Source organism: Chamaea fasciata, unplaced genomic scaffold (assembly GCF_029207755.1).
Source record: "Chamaea fasciata isolate MVZ Bird 193981 ecotype frontalis unplaced genomic scaffold, bChaFas1.0.hap1 SCAF_3, whole genome shotgun sequence".
Lineage (NCBI taxonomy): Eukaryota > Metazoa > Chordata > Aves > Passeriformes > Sylviidae > Chamaea > Chamaea fasciata.
The window spans coordinates 39,656,413-39,678,192 of NW_027094088.1; the positions used below are offsets into that span (position 1 = coordinate 39,656,413).

A 21,780-nucleotide genomic window follows, 5' to 3' on the forward strand; every position below is an offset into this window, starting at 1 on the left:
TGCATTACCATGAGCACTCCAAAGGACCACCAGTCAGCACTCTGGGTGTGCCCTCGCCGGTTCACCACCTCTGGGGCCATGTACTCTATTGTCCCGCAGAACGAGTACGCCCGCTTGTCATGGTCGATGGCCTCCTTACTCAGACCAAAATCTAGATAAATTGAAGCAGAAGAAGACTCGTCAGGTCTCTCAAAATTGTTATTTATGCTTTTTGTTTGCTTAAATTGTTTGAACAAAACACACCAACCAGCTGGTGAAGCATCCTCCTGTCCATGTGCAGAAAGAGGCCACAGGCACACACGTGCTGGAGCCCTGCCTACATGGTGTGCCTGGCACCTGTTAATACACCCTGAAAATAGGCATAGTGTTTTTCCTCTTCAGAATGAGGTTCTGGCTCAAGGCAGAAGGGAGTTTAAATTAGCAGACATATACAGTTAAGGTTTGGTGAAGGCAATGCTAGAGAGGATTCTTGCATAGCTAACCAAAGTATTAGAAATAATAATGCCAGATAACACCCATGAAAAGGTGGGTTAGACAGTGCTTCTGGATGTCTTTCCAGCCATCCTCTGCGTGGATTAAATAGTCATATTGGAAGCATCCTTCCATCCACAGTGGCAGGCAGCCAAACCTGCCTGCTTCACATCAGTCAAGAGCACAATTTTACCAAGAAAATGCTAAGTTCACCATGTGCTGTGCAGCATGGGGGTTGACAAATCGACAGAGAAGCTCAACTCTCAAACTCTTCTGGCTGCTAGTTTTTGTAAGCAAACTCCTTCCAACTAAAAACCAGGATGCATGCAATATACTGCAGAAAAATAATCAGTTTATAGGCATGAAGTTTTCTGTTTCTCACATACCTGTTATCTTAATGTGACCCTCTTCATCAAGAAGAATGCTACAAAGCAAAAAGGAGACATTCATTCATTAACAAAGCGCAGTTAAAAAACATGAATAAAAAATGTTCAAGTCAGGTGAGGAGATATGCAAGATTCAAATGCTTACATGAACAAAACCTTAGTGGATTCTATGGCTCCAGAAAGTAAAAAGGAACCTCAAAGGTTTCTTTAATCTCACATCTGAAGCATGCACTGCCTGAGGCAGCTCCATAAGGAGCCTCCTCTTTGCTCCATAGGATGTTCAAGGTGGGCATGCAAACTGAGCTCAGAAAGAACAGGGTGTTCAAAGCCAACAACTGCAGAGTATATGCTTCCATCAGGAGAACAAGCTACACATTTCCTGTTCTTGTCATAATAAAAGGCAATTACACAAACTATCAGGGCTTGCACTCACTGGACCTAAAATTAAGTCCAAAGGTTCATGCTGAAGTAATAAAAGTCATTGCAGAGCACAGTGACTAGTCACAGCCTAACTGCATGGATCTCACTCTCTGCTTAGTTTTTCTGTCCAGAGCATAGATGAAAATTCAGCCTGGAAGCCAAATTCAAGTGTTCTCACATTTTCCACCTGCCAACATATTTTTTCTTCACAAAGGCACTCCAACATTTCTGTAGTTCACCAAAAGCAGTGCTAGTTTTTGCAGAAACAAGAAGGAACACTGACTTTGAAAAATAATGATTTTGGAAAATAAAAACTGACATAGCAATGAAGGTGGTCTTTCTTCAGTCCTAGTTAGACTTAGTATATTTCTCTTTTCAAACTGACCTAGCAAGGTGACAGCTATTTACATATTCCTTTTCTCTTAGAGAACCACTTTAATCTAATTATTCAGGAAGAAAATAGGATAGAAGTGAACCAAACATAATGGACTATGCTTTTGTGAAAAGTTGTGTCTGAACTGAAACATAATTGGAAAAAGATGCTCTTCTGTCATTCATGTGTTTAGAAAAAGCTGTTGTGCAAGTCATCAAAGGCCAGCAACTAAGTCAGTACCATGTGTCCAATAATTAAAGCCTTTTCTTCTCAATAAAAGCATCTTACCTTTATTCTTTCTCCACAGTTTCCCTGAACACATAATTTTCAAGTACTAGTCTATACCAGGCATGTTTAAATGTATTTTTGTGACTGCAACCCTTAAACTTGTGCTTCAGAAGGGAACAGAATAAAACACCTGCCAGTGTGGAAGGGAGCATGAATGCATGAATTCCCCAGACCTGGATCTGGAAAAATAGCAGGAGGAATAGAGCTCAAAGAAATCACCCAGAATTTTGCCCCACACCCAGGAAGCCCCTGGGTGAATAACTATGCAATTCAAAGGTTTTGGGATTTCCTCAGAAACACTGATTTTACATTTAATGGGGTTTAAATTTAATAATTTCCTATTGAAAATCCATGCTGCTCTGGAATGTACATGATGCATGTTCGCCATTCTTTGCCCTGATTAAAGGGTTCACACCTTACCCTGGTTAAAGGGATGGAGGCAACACCAACAGAGCTTTCAGACAGATAATACTGCCCGAGGTTGAGTCACAAACATACAGCAACTCTTTCTCACACTGTTTGCAAGAGCAGCAAAATGAACAGAACCTGGCTTCCAATGGAAGTGTATCCCATATCCCCTAAAATGTGATCTACAGTCCTCTCCTCCATCTCATGTTCCCTAATCACCCTTCTACCATGCCCTCAGCTGCTGGCAGCTTCCTCTGTGGCCCCTGGCAACAGCCTTTGGACATCTGGGGGCCTCTACATTTGCCATCTGGCAGCACAAGTAATGCCACAGTTACTAACTGAAGATTATATTTCATGTAAAAAGAAAACAATATGCTAATAGCGAGGGGAAAAAAAGGGTGGGAAAAAAGGCAACTATTGCATGGAATTATCTTAGAGTGAAATTAAAAAGAAAATAACAAAGTACCTGCTTCTAAAAATGCAAATTACAACAAGAGACAAGTAGTTTTCTTGTGACAGTAGAAGCAAACTTATTTTCTGATCATACTCTGTACTCTCTTTTTATATTTATCACTTTACAATTCCTGTTTATCCCACAATATCCATAGCAGACATTCTATTGTGAAAATCACAATTACTTTAGCTATGGTTTGCAGGATAAACTAATCTGAAATAAGATAGCATTACTCAATGGAAGGGGAAAAAGAACCAGAAGTTCTTAATATGATTCAGGCTTGAGAATAATCTTCCATCTAAATTAATGTTTTGAAATTATAAAAACCATAAAAAGTAGACTACCTTAAAATGCTAAACTAGGTTACAATCACATTGAATGATAAAATTCAGCTAGGAGGTTTTTTTGTTTTGTTGGTTTTTTTGGTTTTTTTTTTCTTTTTTTTTTCAGCCTAATGCTTGAGTGCTTTTACAGGATACTGTCATTATCAACCTTCTCTTCAAAGCAGTAATAACAATTATTAGGAGAAAAATATACTAACACCATGAATAAGTGAACCACACACTGGCTTGGAAGAAAAAATGCCACAAAATAAGGGTGTCTATCAGATAAGAGGAGACTGAGAGGAGCCCTCATTACAGTCTACAGGTTTCTCAAGTGGGGAAGAGGAGGGGCAGGCACTGATCTCTTCTCTCTGGTAACCAGCGACAGGACCCGAGGGAATGGCCTGAAGTTGTGTCAGGGGAGGTGTAGGTTGGATATGAGGAGAAATTTCTTCACCCAGAGAGTGGTTGAGCACTGGAACAGGCTCCCCAGGGAAGTGGTCACAGCATCAAACCTGACAGAGTTCAAGGAGTGTTTGGACAATGCTCTCAGACACTTGGTGTGATTCTTGGGATTGTCTTGAGGATATTCTATTATTTTATGATTGAACATTTTATCACCAGAATCATCCCACAAACATTCAAACTGCTTTCACTGACCTCAGATTAAAAGTATGCCTTGAGAAAATAAAGGCTGGAAATCTCCATGCTAGAGGCTGGGGCAGCTAAATTTATAGCAGAGGAATGATACAGTCTGACTTACAGGAGAAGTCTCATAGCAGAGCTAGGACTGCAAACTCGATATCAACTTTTCTGCTGCAACTTTATCACAGAGAAAAAAAGCTTTTGCTATGGGTTGTTGGCATTGTTTTGTATCATGTCTTAAATGACAATTCTCTGAACAATTCTCTCCCATTTCTCTCTCACTCTTTATTTTTGATTTTGAGTCACGTCTTCTGGGCTTCACTTTGAGCTCCAAAATCCCCAAATCAATGTGGAGTTCTGCCAAATGTAATAAAGCTGGAACTCTGGGGTTGGTTTGGTTGGGTTGTTTTTTTTTTTTTTGTGGTTGGTTGGGTTTGGGGTGTGTTGTGGGGTGGTTTTTTTTTTGTTGTTTTTTTTTCCCTGGACGATCTAAGTGTCTTTCTAAGTGAGAGCAGTTTTGCAGAAGATTCAACCCACACTTTATGTTAATCAGAAACTGTAGCCAAATTCTCAGGTGGGAAATAAAACCCGAGACTTTAACAAGAGTGTTTTATTTCATTGCATGGTTTGTTTTGAAAGTAACAGATGAAGTTGTCCAATATCTACTAAAGAGATGAAGATTCTCACAAACCCTCAGTGTTTTGTGACATTTCAGTGTTTGCATGACCCCATGCTATCTCACCCTGCTGAACACAAATTCCTCTCTGCTGTAGCTTCCTTGACACCATGAAGTGAAAAAAGGACTGCTTACATCAATGGAAGCTTTCCACCATAAGCCTTTGTCTTTTACCGAATCTCAGATCTCCTCTCTCTATACAGGGCAGTTGCATTCATAAATCAATAGTCATGGCTGGCAACATGGTGCATTACAAGATGGTGTTTGGCTTTTTTTGAGTATAGTTCAAGATATCTGAAGTTGTTATATGAGCTGTTATGCGAACTGTCCCTTGTGTAGACAACTGAGAGCCTTAAAATGTACATCACTCCTTGTTAACCTAAGCCCCTATTCCAGAACTCAAGGGCATCTAGCTTTCTGAAAAGAGAAATGGTAAAGATTAATAATAGTTTGTCCATTTTCAGATGGTAGAGTTCTTTCTAAGTCACTCATACGCTTTGTATAAGAAATAACATACACATCATATATTACTTTCTAATACGTTCCCATTTTTCCATTTTTGGTATATTTACCATATATACCAGGGTATATACACACCATATTTTATAGCTGAATTGTGCAGTTCTTAAGTAAAAATGCGCCTCACCATGTCAGGAGCTCAGTGGCTCCCAGTGTGACTGAACAATACTTTGTCTGACAAGGGATGCCACTAAAATCACCAAGACAACTCAAGGAGAAGAATTTGTCAGCAACAATTCAAGAGAACTATCTGCTTGTTCTAAACAAGACTTTAACCAGAAAGCTCAATTACTTGTCTTTTTGAACTAAGTACAGCTGACTTGAGAACAACTCCCAGCTGCACTTGAAATTAACTCACAGCTTTGAATTGTTCACATGGATTTTTGCTCAGAGAATATTGAAAAAAAAGCTGAATCTTAAATTTTAATGTACTGAGGGTTCTTCCAAGTGGTTTGAACAGTGCTAATATTATTTGTTTGTTTTTTTTTTTAACAGAAACAATTCCACTGAGCTTTATTTTAGTATACTTACAGAGCTGACAAACAAACTCAAAGCTGTCAGCAGTTACTTTTGGGAGCTTCTGAAGAACAGCAAAAGCATTGAACAATGAAACGTCTAATGCAGTGCCATCTTTAATAAAGGGGAGAGAGGAAGAGAGAGACACAGAACTGGGAAATTACTAATTAATTAATTTATCTCCAGTTCTGCAAATCTGTCAGAGCAAACCTTTTGCTTGTAATCATGCTGGTAATGCCTCTGCTGAAGATGTGTGTGTGTGATTCTGCACGTTGCACTTCACAGGAGAGAGGGATCAAGGGAAACCAAAGGGGAGCAATGAGAACGACTCAACCCCTGTAAAGACTGACTAGTGAAGAAGAGTTCAGTACCTGGATCATTTAGGGTACAGAAAAAGGTCTAAGGAAAAGGATGTTCTCACAATCCCCTGGGGCTGCTGCTGAGAGCAGAACAAGCAGGTTGGGGCTTCTAGGAGGACAGGCCAAGGAGCACTGGCCTGCAGTGGCAGCAAAGAAATTTCAAACTAGTTACTGAGAGCAACATTTTAGATGAGCAACTGCTGGAACACTGCCAAGAGGCTTCCTGTGTAGAGCATGGAGTCTCCACCAGCTATTTTACACCTAGATTAGCAACACACCTGTTAGAGTCTTGATTCTGCCAGGGGGCGAGGGGAGGGTGACAACATCCTGGAATGGTCCTAATTTTCTTCTATCATCTTATTTAGAAGGATACTCTTTCCCAGATGTAACTCATAAATTTATGTAGCTCATAAATTTAGCTTATTTTTTTTCCCCCAAGAGTAATTGTTTTATTCTGCTGTATCTATTTCTTTAATGCAAACCTAAAGTTCCAGAGAAATCATAGGCTGTCATGCTCTGCTCTCCTAGATGTGACAACACATAGGCTTTGCACTTACAGAGCTATTTTTAGAGGATATGGTTTTCAATCAGAGGCCTTGCTTTATCTCCAGCTATGAACTTCTGGGTCATTCCGTTTCCTATACAACAGTTATATTCATGTAAACTAAATTTATACTACATCAATTACATCCAAAACAAACTGGATTACAGTTAATCCATTTAACTGTATGTCAAAGACCATAAACCATATATACAAAGTAGAAAATGCAAGAGTGAGGGCAGCCACCTTAACTTTACTGTAAAGTCTTCAGTTACATGATGATACTCTTTATTTTCTTCCAGAGAAATCTTGTCTCAGTTGGCAGACTGGTAACAGTCAGGAAGGGATTTTAGCAGAGCAGTACAGTGAAGGGGATGGCTGGTCTCAGCTCAGACAAAAATCCAGAGAAAACTGGATTCCACCTGTACCTTTTCAACATGCTTCTGTGTGACAATGACAAAGCACTGCAGCTTGGTCTGAAGTAATATAAAATACCCTCACTTGCAACTGGAGTAATTGAGAGACGTTTTTTGAGATGCTAAGTGACACTTCCTTGCTGAGAACTCAGAAAAATCCAGTTCTCAGTACCTCAAATACAATTAACAGTTTTGACACACACTTAATTTTCTCCTTGGTTTCTAACTTCTTCTAAAGCAAAAAATTACAGCATATGCCTAAAAATGTAATGGCAGTGTGGCATATCTAAATATACAAGCTCATGTCTGGATACCTCCTAATAGCAGATTCATGTATCATGTATTATGTCAAAAATCAGCCTCATCTAATATCAGAGAGAAAAGAAGTGCATGATTCATACGAATGCTCACTAGAATCAAAGTTTAAAACAGAAAACTTATAATTGGAGTTATTTTATTGTGTACATGTTTGTTGATGTTGATGTTGAATGGATAAAACAGCAACTCAATGAAACTGAAATTGAGGAGCTGCTGGCAAATGATGCAGGAGCCTGCAGCTGTGGCAGCTGGGGTGTCACCACTGCCTACCTGCATTTCATATCAGGAACCAACCAATACTTTTCTCCCTCCACCTGTTTAATTTGTAGGATGATTTCCCATATTTGCCAGAGACTCTGGTTTCCAGTCTTGGTTGCATAAACGAGCAAGACTGGAAAATTTGGCCAACTGCAAAAAGTCCTCTAACCAAAAAGATTGAGAGCTCTTGCTATGTATGTCTGTTGAGTTCACATAGTACTACTACTCTACTACTATTTTTCTAACCAAAAGATAAAATAGAATTTAAAATTTAAATCACACAGAACTGCAATGGAGATAAACAGTCTCCTCCCCTTCAACTTCTCACCTACAAAGTCCACTTTCCATCACTTTTGGTCTCATGTTTTGTCCATGGGAGTGAAAGCAATAACACTCCATTTTGAAGAAAGAGCTCAATATTTTTCAGTTTGATGTCACAGAAGGAAAATGCTGCTGTGCTGTTAGACTTTAAAAGTGTAAGCAATTGCCAAACAGACTGCCCTCAGTGGTTTTTTTTTATAAATGCTGGTGACCATTACATTAAAAAGGAACTTTGGAATGTTGCAGCCTGATTTATTTGAGTCGTCAAGGCAGAATCCAGCAAAGCACCAAGCAAAAGGCATAGAATAAGAACAGTATCCCATCACTCCCAGTGATAGCACTGAGGGTGTCATTTGCTCTACTGATGTATTGCAAATAAAAAAGAGAAAGGAAAATTAGGACCACATTATGAGTGAAAAACAGCTGCAAATATAAGTGAGAACAAATATTTCAGAAAATATTTTGCACAGTAAATCCAAGTGTTTTAGAAGTCCTGATTATCATTTCTCTCATGAGTTAACAGGCACACAAGTTCTCAGACATGCTCATTTACTTTAGGTAATGGCTACAGTAAAACTGAACAGTGCCACACCATATTCTGTATGAGCTGGAAGTGGAGTTGCTTTGAGTGGTTTACACTGCATTAGGGGGAAGGCCAGATTAAATGCTGCAGACAGAGAACAGTGCCACTGAAGTTGAAGGCACAGGGATCTGAATTCTTTACTGAAATCATTCACAAAACTGAAGGCCAGGCACAGAGAGTCCCGTCATACTGGAGCACAGTCAAAACATTTGGCCTCATGCTAAGTTAGTATGATAGAAAAACCCTTTTGCTGTTAGGGATGGTCTCCTGTAGAGTCTCACAACCAAGAAGGAAGGCAGAGCCCCTGGCACCTTCTGATTTAGTAGTGTGACAAGGAGCAGAAGCAACCTAAAAGTTCAAGTATTTATGTTTCTGTGCACTTTTCCTTGTTAACTTACTTTTCTGGTTTTAGATCCCTGTAAATAATTCCAAGACCATGGAGGTGGTCTAATGCCAAGGCCAGCTCAGCTAAGTAGAACTTGACATCCTCTTCTGTAAACATCACCTGGAGAGAAGGAAGAGAAGACCACATCTATTTATTGGACAGTGGTGGGGCTGGCTTGCCTTAAACAGACACGGGGAAGGAATTGTGTAACCTGGGAATGCTGGAAGGACCATCATATCAGGTTCAATTTTCCATAATTTGTCTGAACTGACATTACCAACTCTTACCAGATTCTCCCCATAAAACAAAACTTGATCTGTTGAGTACATCTATTCCTTAAAATATGCTGCTCTCATTCATCTGTTTGATCTGTTTAGATGACATTATGTCACAATATTAGAAATAAATTATAACTCCTCAGCCTTTGGAAATGAACAGCAAAATTAAACACAATCAGTGCAGCCCATATTGCTTTCATATCCCTTAACTTGCTACAATCCCGGCATTTGCTTACCAAATTCCCATGAAACAGCATGGGAAATCTTTTTGGAGAAGTGGAATACTTCCAAGTCTGAACAAAATACACAGCATGAAGAGAATCAGAGATGGATTTAAAACCTCATGCCTTGGAGGTTCATGGAATATCAGTGCAGATGCCCTAAGCAGTGATGTGCTGTCTAACATCCAGGACGTGACGAGGTGCCAGCTGAAGACAGTGTTTTCTGTAGCTGATATGGATACTGCTAACACTGAAAGTTGTATTTTAGGTCAGAAGAAACTTATGTAATCAAAAAAATGGTAAGCTCTCAAAAACTCAGATTGCAGGAAACTTCTTTGGTTCAACTTCCATTATATCTCAGATGTTCTATTTCATCAAATTTCAATGTGCACAGAGATAATAATGCAGAAAAAAAAAGCTGATATATTGGATACACAAGTGTGAATATGCATGACAGAAGTAAAATGAGTCAGCTCAATACAAATTTACTTGTCATATGTAAATGTAAATTCTACAGTTGAAGTTGCAGAACTTAATTTTAAAATCAAGTCTTTGCTCTCAAAAAGGGGTAGCCAAAATATCTGAGTGCTTTGAGAAGTTCCAGACAGCTGAGAGAAAAAAAGAGGTGATTTGGAGAACAAATGTCACATAATTTAATTAAGAATTTTACTGCAAAGACTAGAAATAAAGACATAAGGAAAATAATAAATACACAAGCAAAAGCTCTCAAATTTAATTGTATTAAATGTAAAAATTAAATAAATTTTTAAAGAAATTTAAATTATTTAGAAGATTTAAAATAAATAATGTAGACAAGAAATTAATAGAATCGAGGAAAAAATCTATACATATACGCCTAGTTGAAGTCAGATGTCTCAAAAAGGCAGAGCAAGAAATAGGCAAGCTATGCATGCATGCATCCAATATATGTATATGGGATCTGACTGAAAGTCCACTGAAATCAACACCTTTCAACCAAATCTATAACAACAAATTGCAAACATTCAAGTTCTCCCAGTTCAACTTCTTTCCTTGCAATGCCTTGCTCCTGAACAGCTGCAAAGTATAGGCAGGCAAGGTGAGCTGCAAACACTGAATAAAAGAGAAGTATGTTTTTACAGTCAGCGTAATGATGGTATACAGCACAGGACGTTGGTGAATTGCCCAGGACAAACTTTGGGGAAAACATGAAGCTTTAAAGAAGTCTGAGCTGTTATCTTCCACTTCTGAGATCCCTGGCTGTGCAGAACAGGGATCTGCCCTCTTAGGCAAGAGCCACATTTTCTGTCTCCTTCCACGAAACCAGAGAGGCCCTTGCTGAGACAGCAGAGCTGCCTTGCTAATAAAGCCTGGTCTCATGACAATAACAGAAGGACATTTTAAATTTAAATTTTTAAAATATTTTTACTCATATTAAAAATAACTGCCACCAGGGACTGAATATTTATACAAGGATCATTACTAAGCAGTGTAATTAACTTGTTACCAATGTCTTCTTGCATTAGCAAACAAGCCTTGAAAGTAAACACTCGGGGTCCCAAGTTGCAGTGCACACCGCATCCTGCAGCACATCACTGAATCAGGAATTGAATGGGGGAGAGAGGGGGAAAGCTAGGGAACTTTTGACTGAAAATACTGCCTTCACAGCTTTTTTACTCCATTAGTAGCTCCCCAAACCCAGGAAGAGCAACAGAACTTCCCCTCAAGATGGCATTTGAAAGGTTCCTGTCTTTAATGACTCTTTGTTGAGCAGTTGCCTGCACCCCTGTCCCCACACCCTGAGAAGTACCCAGGGCTGGGGACATCATGTTGGTGACAGAGAACACCAGGGCACAGACAACTGCAGGGCAGCCATCCTGCCACACTGAAGCCTCCTGCACTTCTGCAGGGACCTCTCTGGGACTGCTGGCTCACGGAGGTTTGGAGATACAGGAGAGAGCTAAACAAACCTAGAAAATCTACTGCGGCTGCTCTGTATGGGCATCAGCAAGACTTGGGTTTGGGACGTTCCCTGCCTGCAGCAGTCCCTCTCCAAGAGCATGGCATGCAGAGGACAGGAGAGGGATGGGAGCCTGGGGAGGGTATGAAAGCAGCAGCTGCTCCTGGCAGGCTGAAGGAGAGCAGGTGAGGGCCGTGATAGTCAATCTCCCATGTCCAGGCTGGTGTGTGGCCCTTGACCTGCCCCCAGCAGCTGCAGGGGCTGGCCCTGACCCATGGCCATCTCTCCCCTCTGCTGGCAGTGTGTGTGTTTTTCCAGTGGTTCATCCTGAGGGCAAAATGTATTGGGAATTGACTTCTCAGACTGTGTCTCATCACATCCAAGACTTACTCTGATAGCATCAAGTCTGGGGCTATTTTGCTACGAGAATGGTTTAGCAGTTTTCTCTGGCAGTGATGCCTACATGGTATGTGCTGCATTACCTCTAGAAAAATTCAAATACAATTATTAAGAACCCCTTTAACCACGCAAAATGAGATAACTCTATTACATATATATACACGACTATTCCCAAGGATATTTTTCATTCCCATGAAGCCAATCTGAGTTCTGAAAATCCAGAACAGTCTTTAATTTCTGAGTTAAATATCTATCAGTTTACCTCTTTGGAGAGTCTGGTGAAAAGGTCTCCTCCCCGCAGGAAATCTAGTATTAGATACAACTTTCCCTCTGTTTGAAATGCTGCATTAGAAAAGAATGAAGATGTTGGAAGTTTGCATCAAGATAAAGTAAGTTCTGTTGACTAGCAGTGTATTATTCATGCCATTGCCTCACTGTCATTCCAAAACTTTGAGAACCAAAAAAAAAAAAAAAAAAAAATAATAAAAAAAATTTCTTTATAGAACTTAGCAATTGAGCTTAGGCTATGGGAAAAAAAATAGCGTCAGCTGAGAGACAACAGTGCATTACTAATATATTCATTTCCATGCTATGCAGATGTGAATTGTGTTTCTCACTCCACAAGGCATCAGGAGTCCCCAAGAGTGAGGCACAGAGAGAAGTTCCCACGTTTGTGTAGGAGGAGATTCTGCACTACCCAAATGTCCTCAGAATACCTGTTACAGTAATAATGGGGCTGGCATGGCAGGAAGCAGCTCCAGCAAGACACCACATTCATGTACACACCTATACAAATTTAGACTGGTACTGATTATTAAAACCAGCTTTAAATTCTCTGTCTTTCTAAATGATACCTGACAGCAGGTAAGGTGTTGGCAGATGTAAATTCACCACCTACTCCACCAGCACTACCAACTACTTCAGACTTTATGACAAATTTATTTTGACGGTGGAATGGCTGAAACTTACAAATAATGAATTTTTCCTTTAGCTTAAACTAAGAATTTCACACAGGTAGCCTCTACGCCATTTCAGAAACAGAATCATAAGTAGATAGGGAGTATCTGCATGGAAGTGTAACACACCTAGTCACAATTCCCCAACCAATTTAAGAACAAATATGAATTATATTTTATTATAGTTACCATAATGAAGCTTGACTATGAAAGGATGGTTCACTTCTGCCAAAATATCTCTCTCCATTTTAGATCGTACCCGATCCCGAACTACAAAGAAAGAACAGTAAGAACAGTGACACATGAAAAGGCAGCATGGTCATTGGATACAGTACTGGAATAAGGACCTGGAAATCTGGATTCTGATTCTCACTTTGCTGATGGCTTGTATGACCTTAGGCAAATAAGACCACTCCAGTGTCCTCTATTTCTGACTGTCTGGCCTGTGCAGCAAGTTCTCCAGGAAGGCCCTGTGTCTTTCCCAATAGAGAGCTGCCCTAGCTAAAATGACTACAGCATTGCAAACAACAAGAAGGCAATGACACTTCACAGAAGAGAATGCTAAAGTGAAAATGAAAATTACATAAAATTAATTACTTTACTCCATTTAAGATGAAACAGAATGTACCAGTCCCAGAGCAAGTCAGATTAATCTTGCTAAAATTAATTTATTGTATTTTGCTGATGCTAGCAGTGTTTATGACATATCACCAAATAGCACTTTCTGGAAGTGCTGTATAATATATACAATATTTAAAACTTCCAATAAACCATCACCCAAACGACCACTAATAAAAAAAATCCAAATAAAAATAGTAACTAATTATTTTTATGGGTAGAGATAACTTTATTTTGTGATAGCAGTGAGAAAAGTACTTTTTGTGGTTGTGATGTATAGAGAGTAAGAGAAATCATAATTTCAGAGGTGAGCTGAGCTCAAGCTAAACAAAACTAATGCTGAAGATTTCATACCAAAGCCATTTAGCAGAATATTCAGATACTGAGGAGGATTCAAGTCCCCATGTTATCATACTTTGATCCTAAAAATGCATTTTTCAGTCAATCACTATTTTATTGAAAGTATTGACATTTTCTTCTTTCTCTTCACAATGCCAATACGCTTTTCAGATTAAAGCATCTACAAGAGATATTATGAAACTATCGTAGGTAGCAAAGCCTGAGATCTCAGTCACTCTGTCATTCCAGGCATGTGTTGTGGAGCTGCTCAGAAGCTGAGTACTCTCAACACCCAAGTAAGGAACATACCACAACAAAACCCCCGTCTATTGCTGTACTTCAAAAACTGATGCACAGAAATAGGTCCAAACCAGCCGATCTGAAAACCTTAAATAGCACTGGTGATATACTTGGATTTCTTACTATTTTGATATACTTGGGCCAATAACGACATAGCCTTTACTAACTCATTCAACCTAAGATACCTCGTAGATAAATTCAAAACAAAGGGAATTGCAGAATCGTAATCTCATCCCTCAAGTAAAAATCACACAGCATACACTCACAAAATGCTTAACCTATGTGAAGACAGGGCATTTCTTGGGCTGTCCATCAGCAATGATCCCAGGTGAGAATTAATGTTGGATAGGTGGGCATTGCTGGACACTCTACATGGGACATTTCCCATTAATCTTGGTTAGGCAGCCTAAGGAAGTGCCTACCTGCATTTGCACTGCACAGTTGTGAGAACAGGCTGTCAGTACAGCAGCACACCCTCTCCACCCACCATTTTAACCTCTCAAAAGGGAAAGGCCAAGCTGTGCAGCCCAGTGCTTTGCTGAAGCCCCGTGTCCTGCTTGCTGCTGTGGTGGTAACCAAGTGTGGACCTGTAACCCCACAAGTCACCCTACTCCCCACATGCAAAAGAGGCACACCAGACTCAAAGAGAAGGTGATGTCACCATAGAAGACATTTCACTCTCCAGTCATGGCCCTGTAACCACTCTGAACCTATAGCTGCTGCATTATGGGGCTACATTTCCTTTTGAAAACCTGTCTTTCAGGAGCAGAAATCAGGCTTGTGAAGCTGGAGGCTCAGCAGCACCACAGATTGTCCCTGTCTGGGCACTGCTGTCATCACACAGCTTGGGCCAGCCCAGGACTCCTCAGGCACCTTTTGGTGACAAGAGCACAAATGAAGGTGCCTGGCAGTGGGATGGCTCTGCCCTGCTCCCTGGGCTGAGACCAGTGGATGCCCCACATGTGCCCCACAGTGCTTCCCTTGGGGCCAGCTGGATCCTCTCAGGGTATGGAAGCTCTAAATAAGCACTCCTATGGCAGACACCATTTTCCACTTACAGCTTTCCTCTTTAAAACCTTCTGTAGAGAAAGATCCAGCAAGACAATGCATATACAGACATCTCAACGGACTGCCTTGGCCAAGGGCACTGGGCTGCAAAGCAAGTGTGATAAACAGCAAAGCCCCAGTGTGAGTATCTGCTGACTGCATTGAGGCACAGCAGCCTGGTCCCTCCCCAGAGTCGTCTGGAGGTGGCTCAGCACAGCACCTGGTGATTTGGTTGCCTGAGTGGGTCAGTCTCTCTCCAGTGATTTGGGAAACTGTCTTCTTGATGTCACCAGGCTGAAATTGGTGTTTGAAAGTATAAAAAATTTAAACTAGGAATGGGTTGTCAGAGGATAGGTTTGCTGTCTTAGTGACTTTTTCTCAATGGTTTTTTGTCCTTTTCAACAATTTTAACCAAAGTGCTGCTGAATCCCCTGACCTGAAACATCAGGGAGAGAAATCCCCCAGCAAGTGTGATAAAATTATTGGCCACTTACAGAAAGCTTTTTCTGCAGGAAGATACATGCAGGAAATACACAAATAAAGTCAAAGATTTAACAATCTGCCCAGAGATGTTTGGCAAAAAGCATTATTGATTATAAATTATTTGCTCATCTCTACCTTTCAAAATGACCTTTCAATCAGAAATGTCACTGCTTAATTAGGAGTGGAGCATTAATTAATAAAGCAAGAACAAGGGGAGCTATAAACTAAGTAAACTTAGTTAAAACAGCATCAAAAAGTATCACAGCAGGAGAAATAAATCAGTGAACAAAATGATGGCTTTAAATTTTGTCCGTTACCCTCCACACCTCTTTAAAACTCAGCACTTTGCCTCAAGTGGAACAAAGCAAAATAGGACTCAGCCTTAGGAACTTGCAACTCAATTTCAAATTCTTCACATAGCACAGGAACAGAAAAAAGGTAATGAAAATAGAGTATGCACATATAACACTCTGCAGCATCCTTTTCAATTCTATTGCTGTTATTTTAATCTGTTTTTAATACTGTCTGTTGTAGGCAAAAGTACAGAGCTAAATTCTAAGTTCAAATCCACACTGCCTATGTCCAGAAGACAAAGTACATGTGCAGTGCCTAATTACCTGAGATATGGAGAAATACAGGCTTTCTAAAAGTGATCATAGCCTCACTTCAATGGTTCTGCTTGGAAATACTATCTGTTTTACTGTGTTTTTGTTCCACACAGCACTACACTCAAATCCTCTGAAAAGCAGCCTTTTGTGCTGTACCTTCATCAGTGGAGCATTATTACAACACAAATAAAAAACAGAAAAGCATCCTGTTGACACACTGGATGTAGAAGCATAGGGAAGTCACATAGGGACTTCAGGTGCTTTTCTTCTGAAATGCGTATCATTTTGTGAAGGTTATTTTTCTGGAAGAAAGATCCTCTGTGGCCCAAAATATGGAACCTTTTAGAGATGGGGAAAGAGCTATTTTACCATAGCTTTACCACTCAGCCCTACCCTTCTGCAGCAAAGGCAGAAAAAACAGATCTACAGAGCAGGAGACACTCCTTCGTAGAAGGGCACTCTGAAAAATCAATAAGAATGTAGACTGGGAATCTTACGAATCCAGGGTCTGGGAGAGGTAATTTTATCTCTACCCTTCCCTTTTTTTTTTTTTCTTTCTTTTTTTTCTTTTTTTTTTTTTTTTTTTTTTTTTTTTTTTTTTTTTTTTTTTTTTCTTTTTACATGAAACAACATGTTTGGCTATAAAGAAATCAAAGGCTTGCCTCTGTTTTTTGTATTTTAAAGTAGCCTTGATGCTTCAGCGTTGAGATTCAGAATGACAGATGTCTCTAAATCAATACTACACTTTAGTACTGAACTTCCATTTGTAGTCTTGATCACCTATTCATTATTCTCTCTGTTTGTAAAAGTTAATTACATCTTGCAATATCCCTCTGAAGTACCTCTGCTCAATTTTCCAACAAAGAGAATTAAAGAACAGATTGATGAAGTCTGATGCTACAGAAAAAAAAAAAATGACATGGGACTTGTCAGGAGAAAACATGGGTTCTAGGACATACAAACTCAGCTGAAAATAAATCCCCAGAGCAGTAACTTGAGCCCTTGTCATGTTTTCCTCATAGCCGTGCCAGCAAGGAGCAGCCTGGTGAGCTGAGGGTGCTGCACAGTCACCTCCTTCCTACCCCATGGAGCCTCTGGCAGCTGCAGCTTCCTGCTGTTTCCTCTCTGGGACACCAACTTGGATCTCTCCACTTGACCAAAAAAATCCACAGACACTGCAGGAGATTAAGTGTGTTTCAGATTTTTGGCTGAAGTTAGCTGTTGGGCTCAACCCCATCATTAGAGAAATACTGACTGACAGACCAGCCAGACGATCACGTAAATCTCATGTCCTTATGCAGAGGTGAAATTTCAATTTTTGTGTATTTTTAAGCAGAACTGAACCACTGAATATCCACAGATGTGCTTATGCATAACTCCCAGGTGGAACCGTTCCCCACCAAGGTCTGTGAGCTGTGGATGTGAAATGGTATCCAATAAGCCAAATCCTGTGGTGACGTACATCACCAGCAAAATCAGAATTACACCCCTCATAGCTTCATAAATCAGTTCTAACTAAATTCATTAAAACCAGACTTAATAAACAGCTTCATGAAGAGAAAAGAAAGCTGCCATCTGCTAGAAGGGAATTTCCTCTAAAAATCCAAATCCTACAGCTGGAAATACATCTGTTCACAACTTGTGCAAAACTGACAGTCTTCAACACCTCTGCAGAGTTGCACCTGGAACTCCTTTTTCTTTTTATGGAAATCATATGTTTGATTTAAGCTTCTTTACCTTAGCAGATGTGATATTCTGTGAAATCATCAATTTGTTTCTTGAATTTGAGCATAGCATGCTCCTATATTAATTTGTTTCAGTTGTACTGAAGTGGGACTTATAACTATTTTTTATTATTGTAACTACTATTGCAAGCAACAACAATTTCAGTACTAACTCTTACTAACAGGTAATAATTACCTATGCTCTAGGAATAGGCATAATTTCAAAATGACAAATTAGTAAGGCTGGCCTTAGAATTCAGAGGTCCCAGTAAACACTATTCACCAGCAACTCTGGAAATTACGATGAACTGAAGGAAGAAACTGGTTTCACATAGTTTTGCAACAAAGAAAAGTTGTTTAAAATATGTATGAGACAGTTGGCCTTTTCTCCCCACACAAAATTGGTATTTCAAATGTGCCAGCATGCCAGAAACAAATAACACAAAGATGACCAGGACATGTAGTCCTCAGTCCTACTCTGAAATACCGTCTAAAGAGGGACAAATTCTTCCCATCAAACTTCTCTCATATCTCCTGGGAGACTCTTTTTTCCCTTGCAGCTCCTGCCATGCTGCAGTGCTGACTAACTTGCATGCAGCTGCAAAGAAGAAGCAGCACCAAGATTCCTATTTCCTATCCATGGGGCATTCCAGTATCAAATGAGTGTCTGCCTTGTGTTTTGCTATGCAGATGTTGCTAAGCCAACAGAAGCAATGAAGAAGTTAATTTTTTCTTGTCTTTCTTGAGATGGAGATGATCCAGACATCCAGGAACTGCTGGGTCTCTCAGGGTAATGAGTTTTGCCGCTTGCCTTTTCAGCTTGAGGCCCAGCATGGTTTAATCAAGCACTGCTGCTCTTTGCTCTGAAAACACACCTGTTTGGTGGGTTTTACAGGGAGAGCTGCATAAAGGTGGTGCATCACCTTGCTCATTAAGTGTGAAGCCTGTCTATGCTTTGGCATTCACCACAAATACTTTCTGCAGCACCTCATCAAAGGCAAAAATACAGCTTTTATGATTGAACAGTATGAAGAGTGAACACTGGCCCAGGGGGGAAAATGCAAAGATATTCCCTCTTATGCCAGCCTTCCACAGGAAAAAGAATTGTCCTCTTTATTCAGTCTCTCCAGGTTTAAAAAGCCAGTTGTACTCAAAGGGGCATTACCTCTCCTTCAGGACATTTGAGCAACTACTAATCCATTTGCAAAGCCTGGCAGAGGTGAAAGGGGGTGAGAGTGGCCCAGGATCTCCCCAAGGAGTTCTTGGCACACCAACTCAGGGCAGAGTGCCCCTGTGTGAGAGTGATTTAAAGCCCACCCATGTCCCTTCTCTTTTGTTATTTATATGAGCCTCTACTATTTTGTTTAATGGCATGGTATGAAACCTTCTGCCTGGTCCAATTCAGATGTTTAAGGATGAGACCAATAATCTTTTATAAAATATTAAGTGATAATTCCTGGAAAGAGAGGAAAGGTGGTATTTCCTCTCTGTGTAGAACGTATGTTCTGGGATGCTGTCATTTGCCACCAGGGCAGTTTTAGTCATAGGCTGAAGTATCCTAGTAAATGTTTTCTGCAGACCTGCTTGAAACTTGCAATTTTGAATATTCTCAAAGATGTTTTTTGCTGTGGGTTTTTGTTCTCTAAACTGGAACAGAAAACCTAAATTTGGCAAGGTTTGCCAAAATTAAATTGAGAAAAATTATTTTGGCTGCATCAAAGTACTCTTTGTTAAGGGTTTTATTTTATTTTATTTCCTCTTTCTTAACTCTAACTATAATGTACAACTATAAAATATTGTTTAAAAAGGTACACAATCAAACCAAAGAATTCTGCTGAAATGCTTAATAGTGATATTTTGTCAAGCAAAATTTCCCTCAAGTCTTCTGTTGCTGTGGATAGACACTACCAGGAACTCATATTTTCTTTATTAGTTGTAACATAAATTCAGAAGATAGAATAATTAAAAAACCCACCAGGAAGTTTTAAAACAGAACCTCTACGTCTTCCAGGTTTAGGGTAAACAAACAAAGTAATGAAGTGATGTTTTTGTGATTGTCCTACTTGGAGTTTACCAGCTTAGCTCTGATAGGGGTAACGCAAGGCAGTGGCTGGCCAGTGAGAGGTTCATTTCTCAGACGGGAGAGTTTGGAAGGGTTTGGCCAGAGGACAGGAGGCAAATGTTAACATTCTCCCTAAGCTGTCCTGACCACAACTGCACTTTGCTGATTTCTAACTCTAAACACTCCTTCCATTAGGCTGCTTGCATGTGGTAAACACAGAGCCAGTCCCATCTGACTTATTCTAACAAAATTTTTTGGATGAGCGTTTCAGTTACTGAATTGCAAAAATTTTGGTTTCTGAAACAAATAACTAGTACGTTTAAGGCATCACTGAGGAAGCTGGGATAGTGGCATATCATCCAGCACTGAGGGCACACTTCATTTAGAAGATATGAAGCCCTGAGACAGATTCCATTTGTAAACCACACAGGATGAGGTTTATCAGGTTACCTGTAACCCAGCCTTCCATCCTACCTGCACACAAAACAGACAGGAATTTAGAATTTAAATAGTTCAGTAAAACTGGGGCATTTAATGTTAACATTCAGACAAAACAAACCTCTGCTTTGCCCAGGACCTTACACTAGGCAGACACACTTAATATAGCTCTGCTGATATGTTTGCCTCATAAAAATGAAAAAGCATCTGCGAGACGGCTGTCTGTCACTGAAGAAGCCTCCAGTCCCACCAGCAAGCAGGCTGTGAAGTCAAGGCAAGGTCATTTCCTAAATTAGAGCATAAGAAAAAGCCTGGTCTTTTTGCTGTTATCAACATGCTCATTAAAGCTTTGAAATCAGCAAGCCTTGGTCACACAGACAGCAGCAACAACAACAAAAAAGGCTGATTTATTGTTTTCTCCTTTGAGAAGAGAAACACAGTCCTCAAACAATTGTGAATTGATTTGCACCCTGGACTCCACTACCGTAAAGGGAGTGTTGTGGAAGATATGACTAAGTTCAGAGCGTTTCTGGGTGAAATCATGGCCTTAAAACAGTCAATAGTAAAACCGCTGTTGACATTAATAGGATCTCACCATCTACATCTCAGTCCCTATATACAGCTCTAAAAATATATGTAGCTGCTGGAGCTCTAAAAGAACACCTAACAGAAAAGGAAATCTTGGGTTTTTTCCCTATGTTACTGAGTAACTGCCAAAAGCTAAACATAAACGGCACTGAGCAATGACTACAGGGAGACAGGAGGAGAGCAGATAAATATTTAAAGGATATAAACATAGAGGAAAAAGAAGACCTATTTATCAAAATAAAAGGAAAGAAATTAATATAAATAGGAGGAGATAAGTGAGACAGAAAAAGAGAAAACGTAGGCAATGTTGGGCAAACTGTAACTGCATGAACCCCTACAAAGCAGAGCAATGGCTTGGGATTGGAACCTCCTTACTGACATATTTTAAAACAAAACTGAACAGAAAAAGTTAAATAACTATTTAGTAAGAAACCAGCCTGCCCTGACTGCAGGGGAATGAGACTGCATTTTTCACTATGTGTAACTTTGCTGCAGTGACTCCACCTCAGTAAAGGACATCTTAAAAAAAAAAACAAAACACAACAACAAAAAAAACCCACCTAGATTTCATTACTATGCACAAGTGTTTGGAAGGCTGTCTGAAACACAGTATTTATAGCAGGATTAATGACCATAGCATTGTATCAGAACATTCCACCAAAGTGAAAAAATCAGTTTCAGAAAAAATCAGTATCAGAAATCAAAAAATTCATATTGGAAGTGAAGTTGAAAACCCTGTGAATAACCACGGGCAGTTCAGTTTCCACACAGTGCTTTTAATTCTGTGGTCTCAGACAGCCTTATCAAGAATCTTTGATCTCTAAGGCTGTTACCCTGTGGGTGATAGCTGTGAGTAAGGCAATGGGGTAATGTAGCCCCTCTGGGGCCACCCAGCCCTGTGACAGTCCTTCCAAAGACTGCTAGCAAACCATACTCCTCACAAACACAGTGTCAACTTTCAGGCTTCCTCAAAACTTTACTTTGGAAGTTGCTCGCTTTGTGCTGGAAACACCATGTAAAAACAAAAATACAAAACAGTACTTCTAAATGTACACTTGCAAGTACTTCTTTCTTACGATAATACACAAAGATCAAGACAGTACCTAGCTGTATGACACGG

General features: G+C 39.9%; 1 protein-coding gene across 2 annotated transcripts in view; it reads right to left on the reverse strand.

The window, feature by feature from the left end:
* Positions 1-21,780, reverse strand: part of RPS6KA2 (ribosomal protein S6 kinase A2) — a 280,998-nt gene that overhangs the window by 56,106 nt on the left and 203,112 nt on the right. For both annotated transcript variants that reach the window (XM_066178673.1, XM_066178672.1), the window contains 5 exons: positions 12,643-12,723; positions 11,760-11,839; positions 8,674-8,780; positions 858-895; positions 9-151 (listed from right to left, as the gene is read on the reverse strand). In XM_066178673.1, coding sequence (XP_066034770.1) covers positions 9-151; positions 858-895; positions 8,674-8,780; positions 11,760-11,839; positions 12,643-12,723 — 449 coding nt within the window. The remainder of the gene's footprint in view (positions 1-8; positions 152-857; positions 896-8,673; positions 8,781-11,759; positions 11,840-12,642; positions 12,724-21,780) is intronic.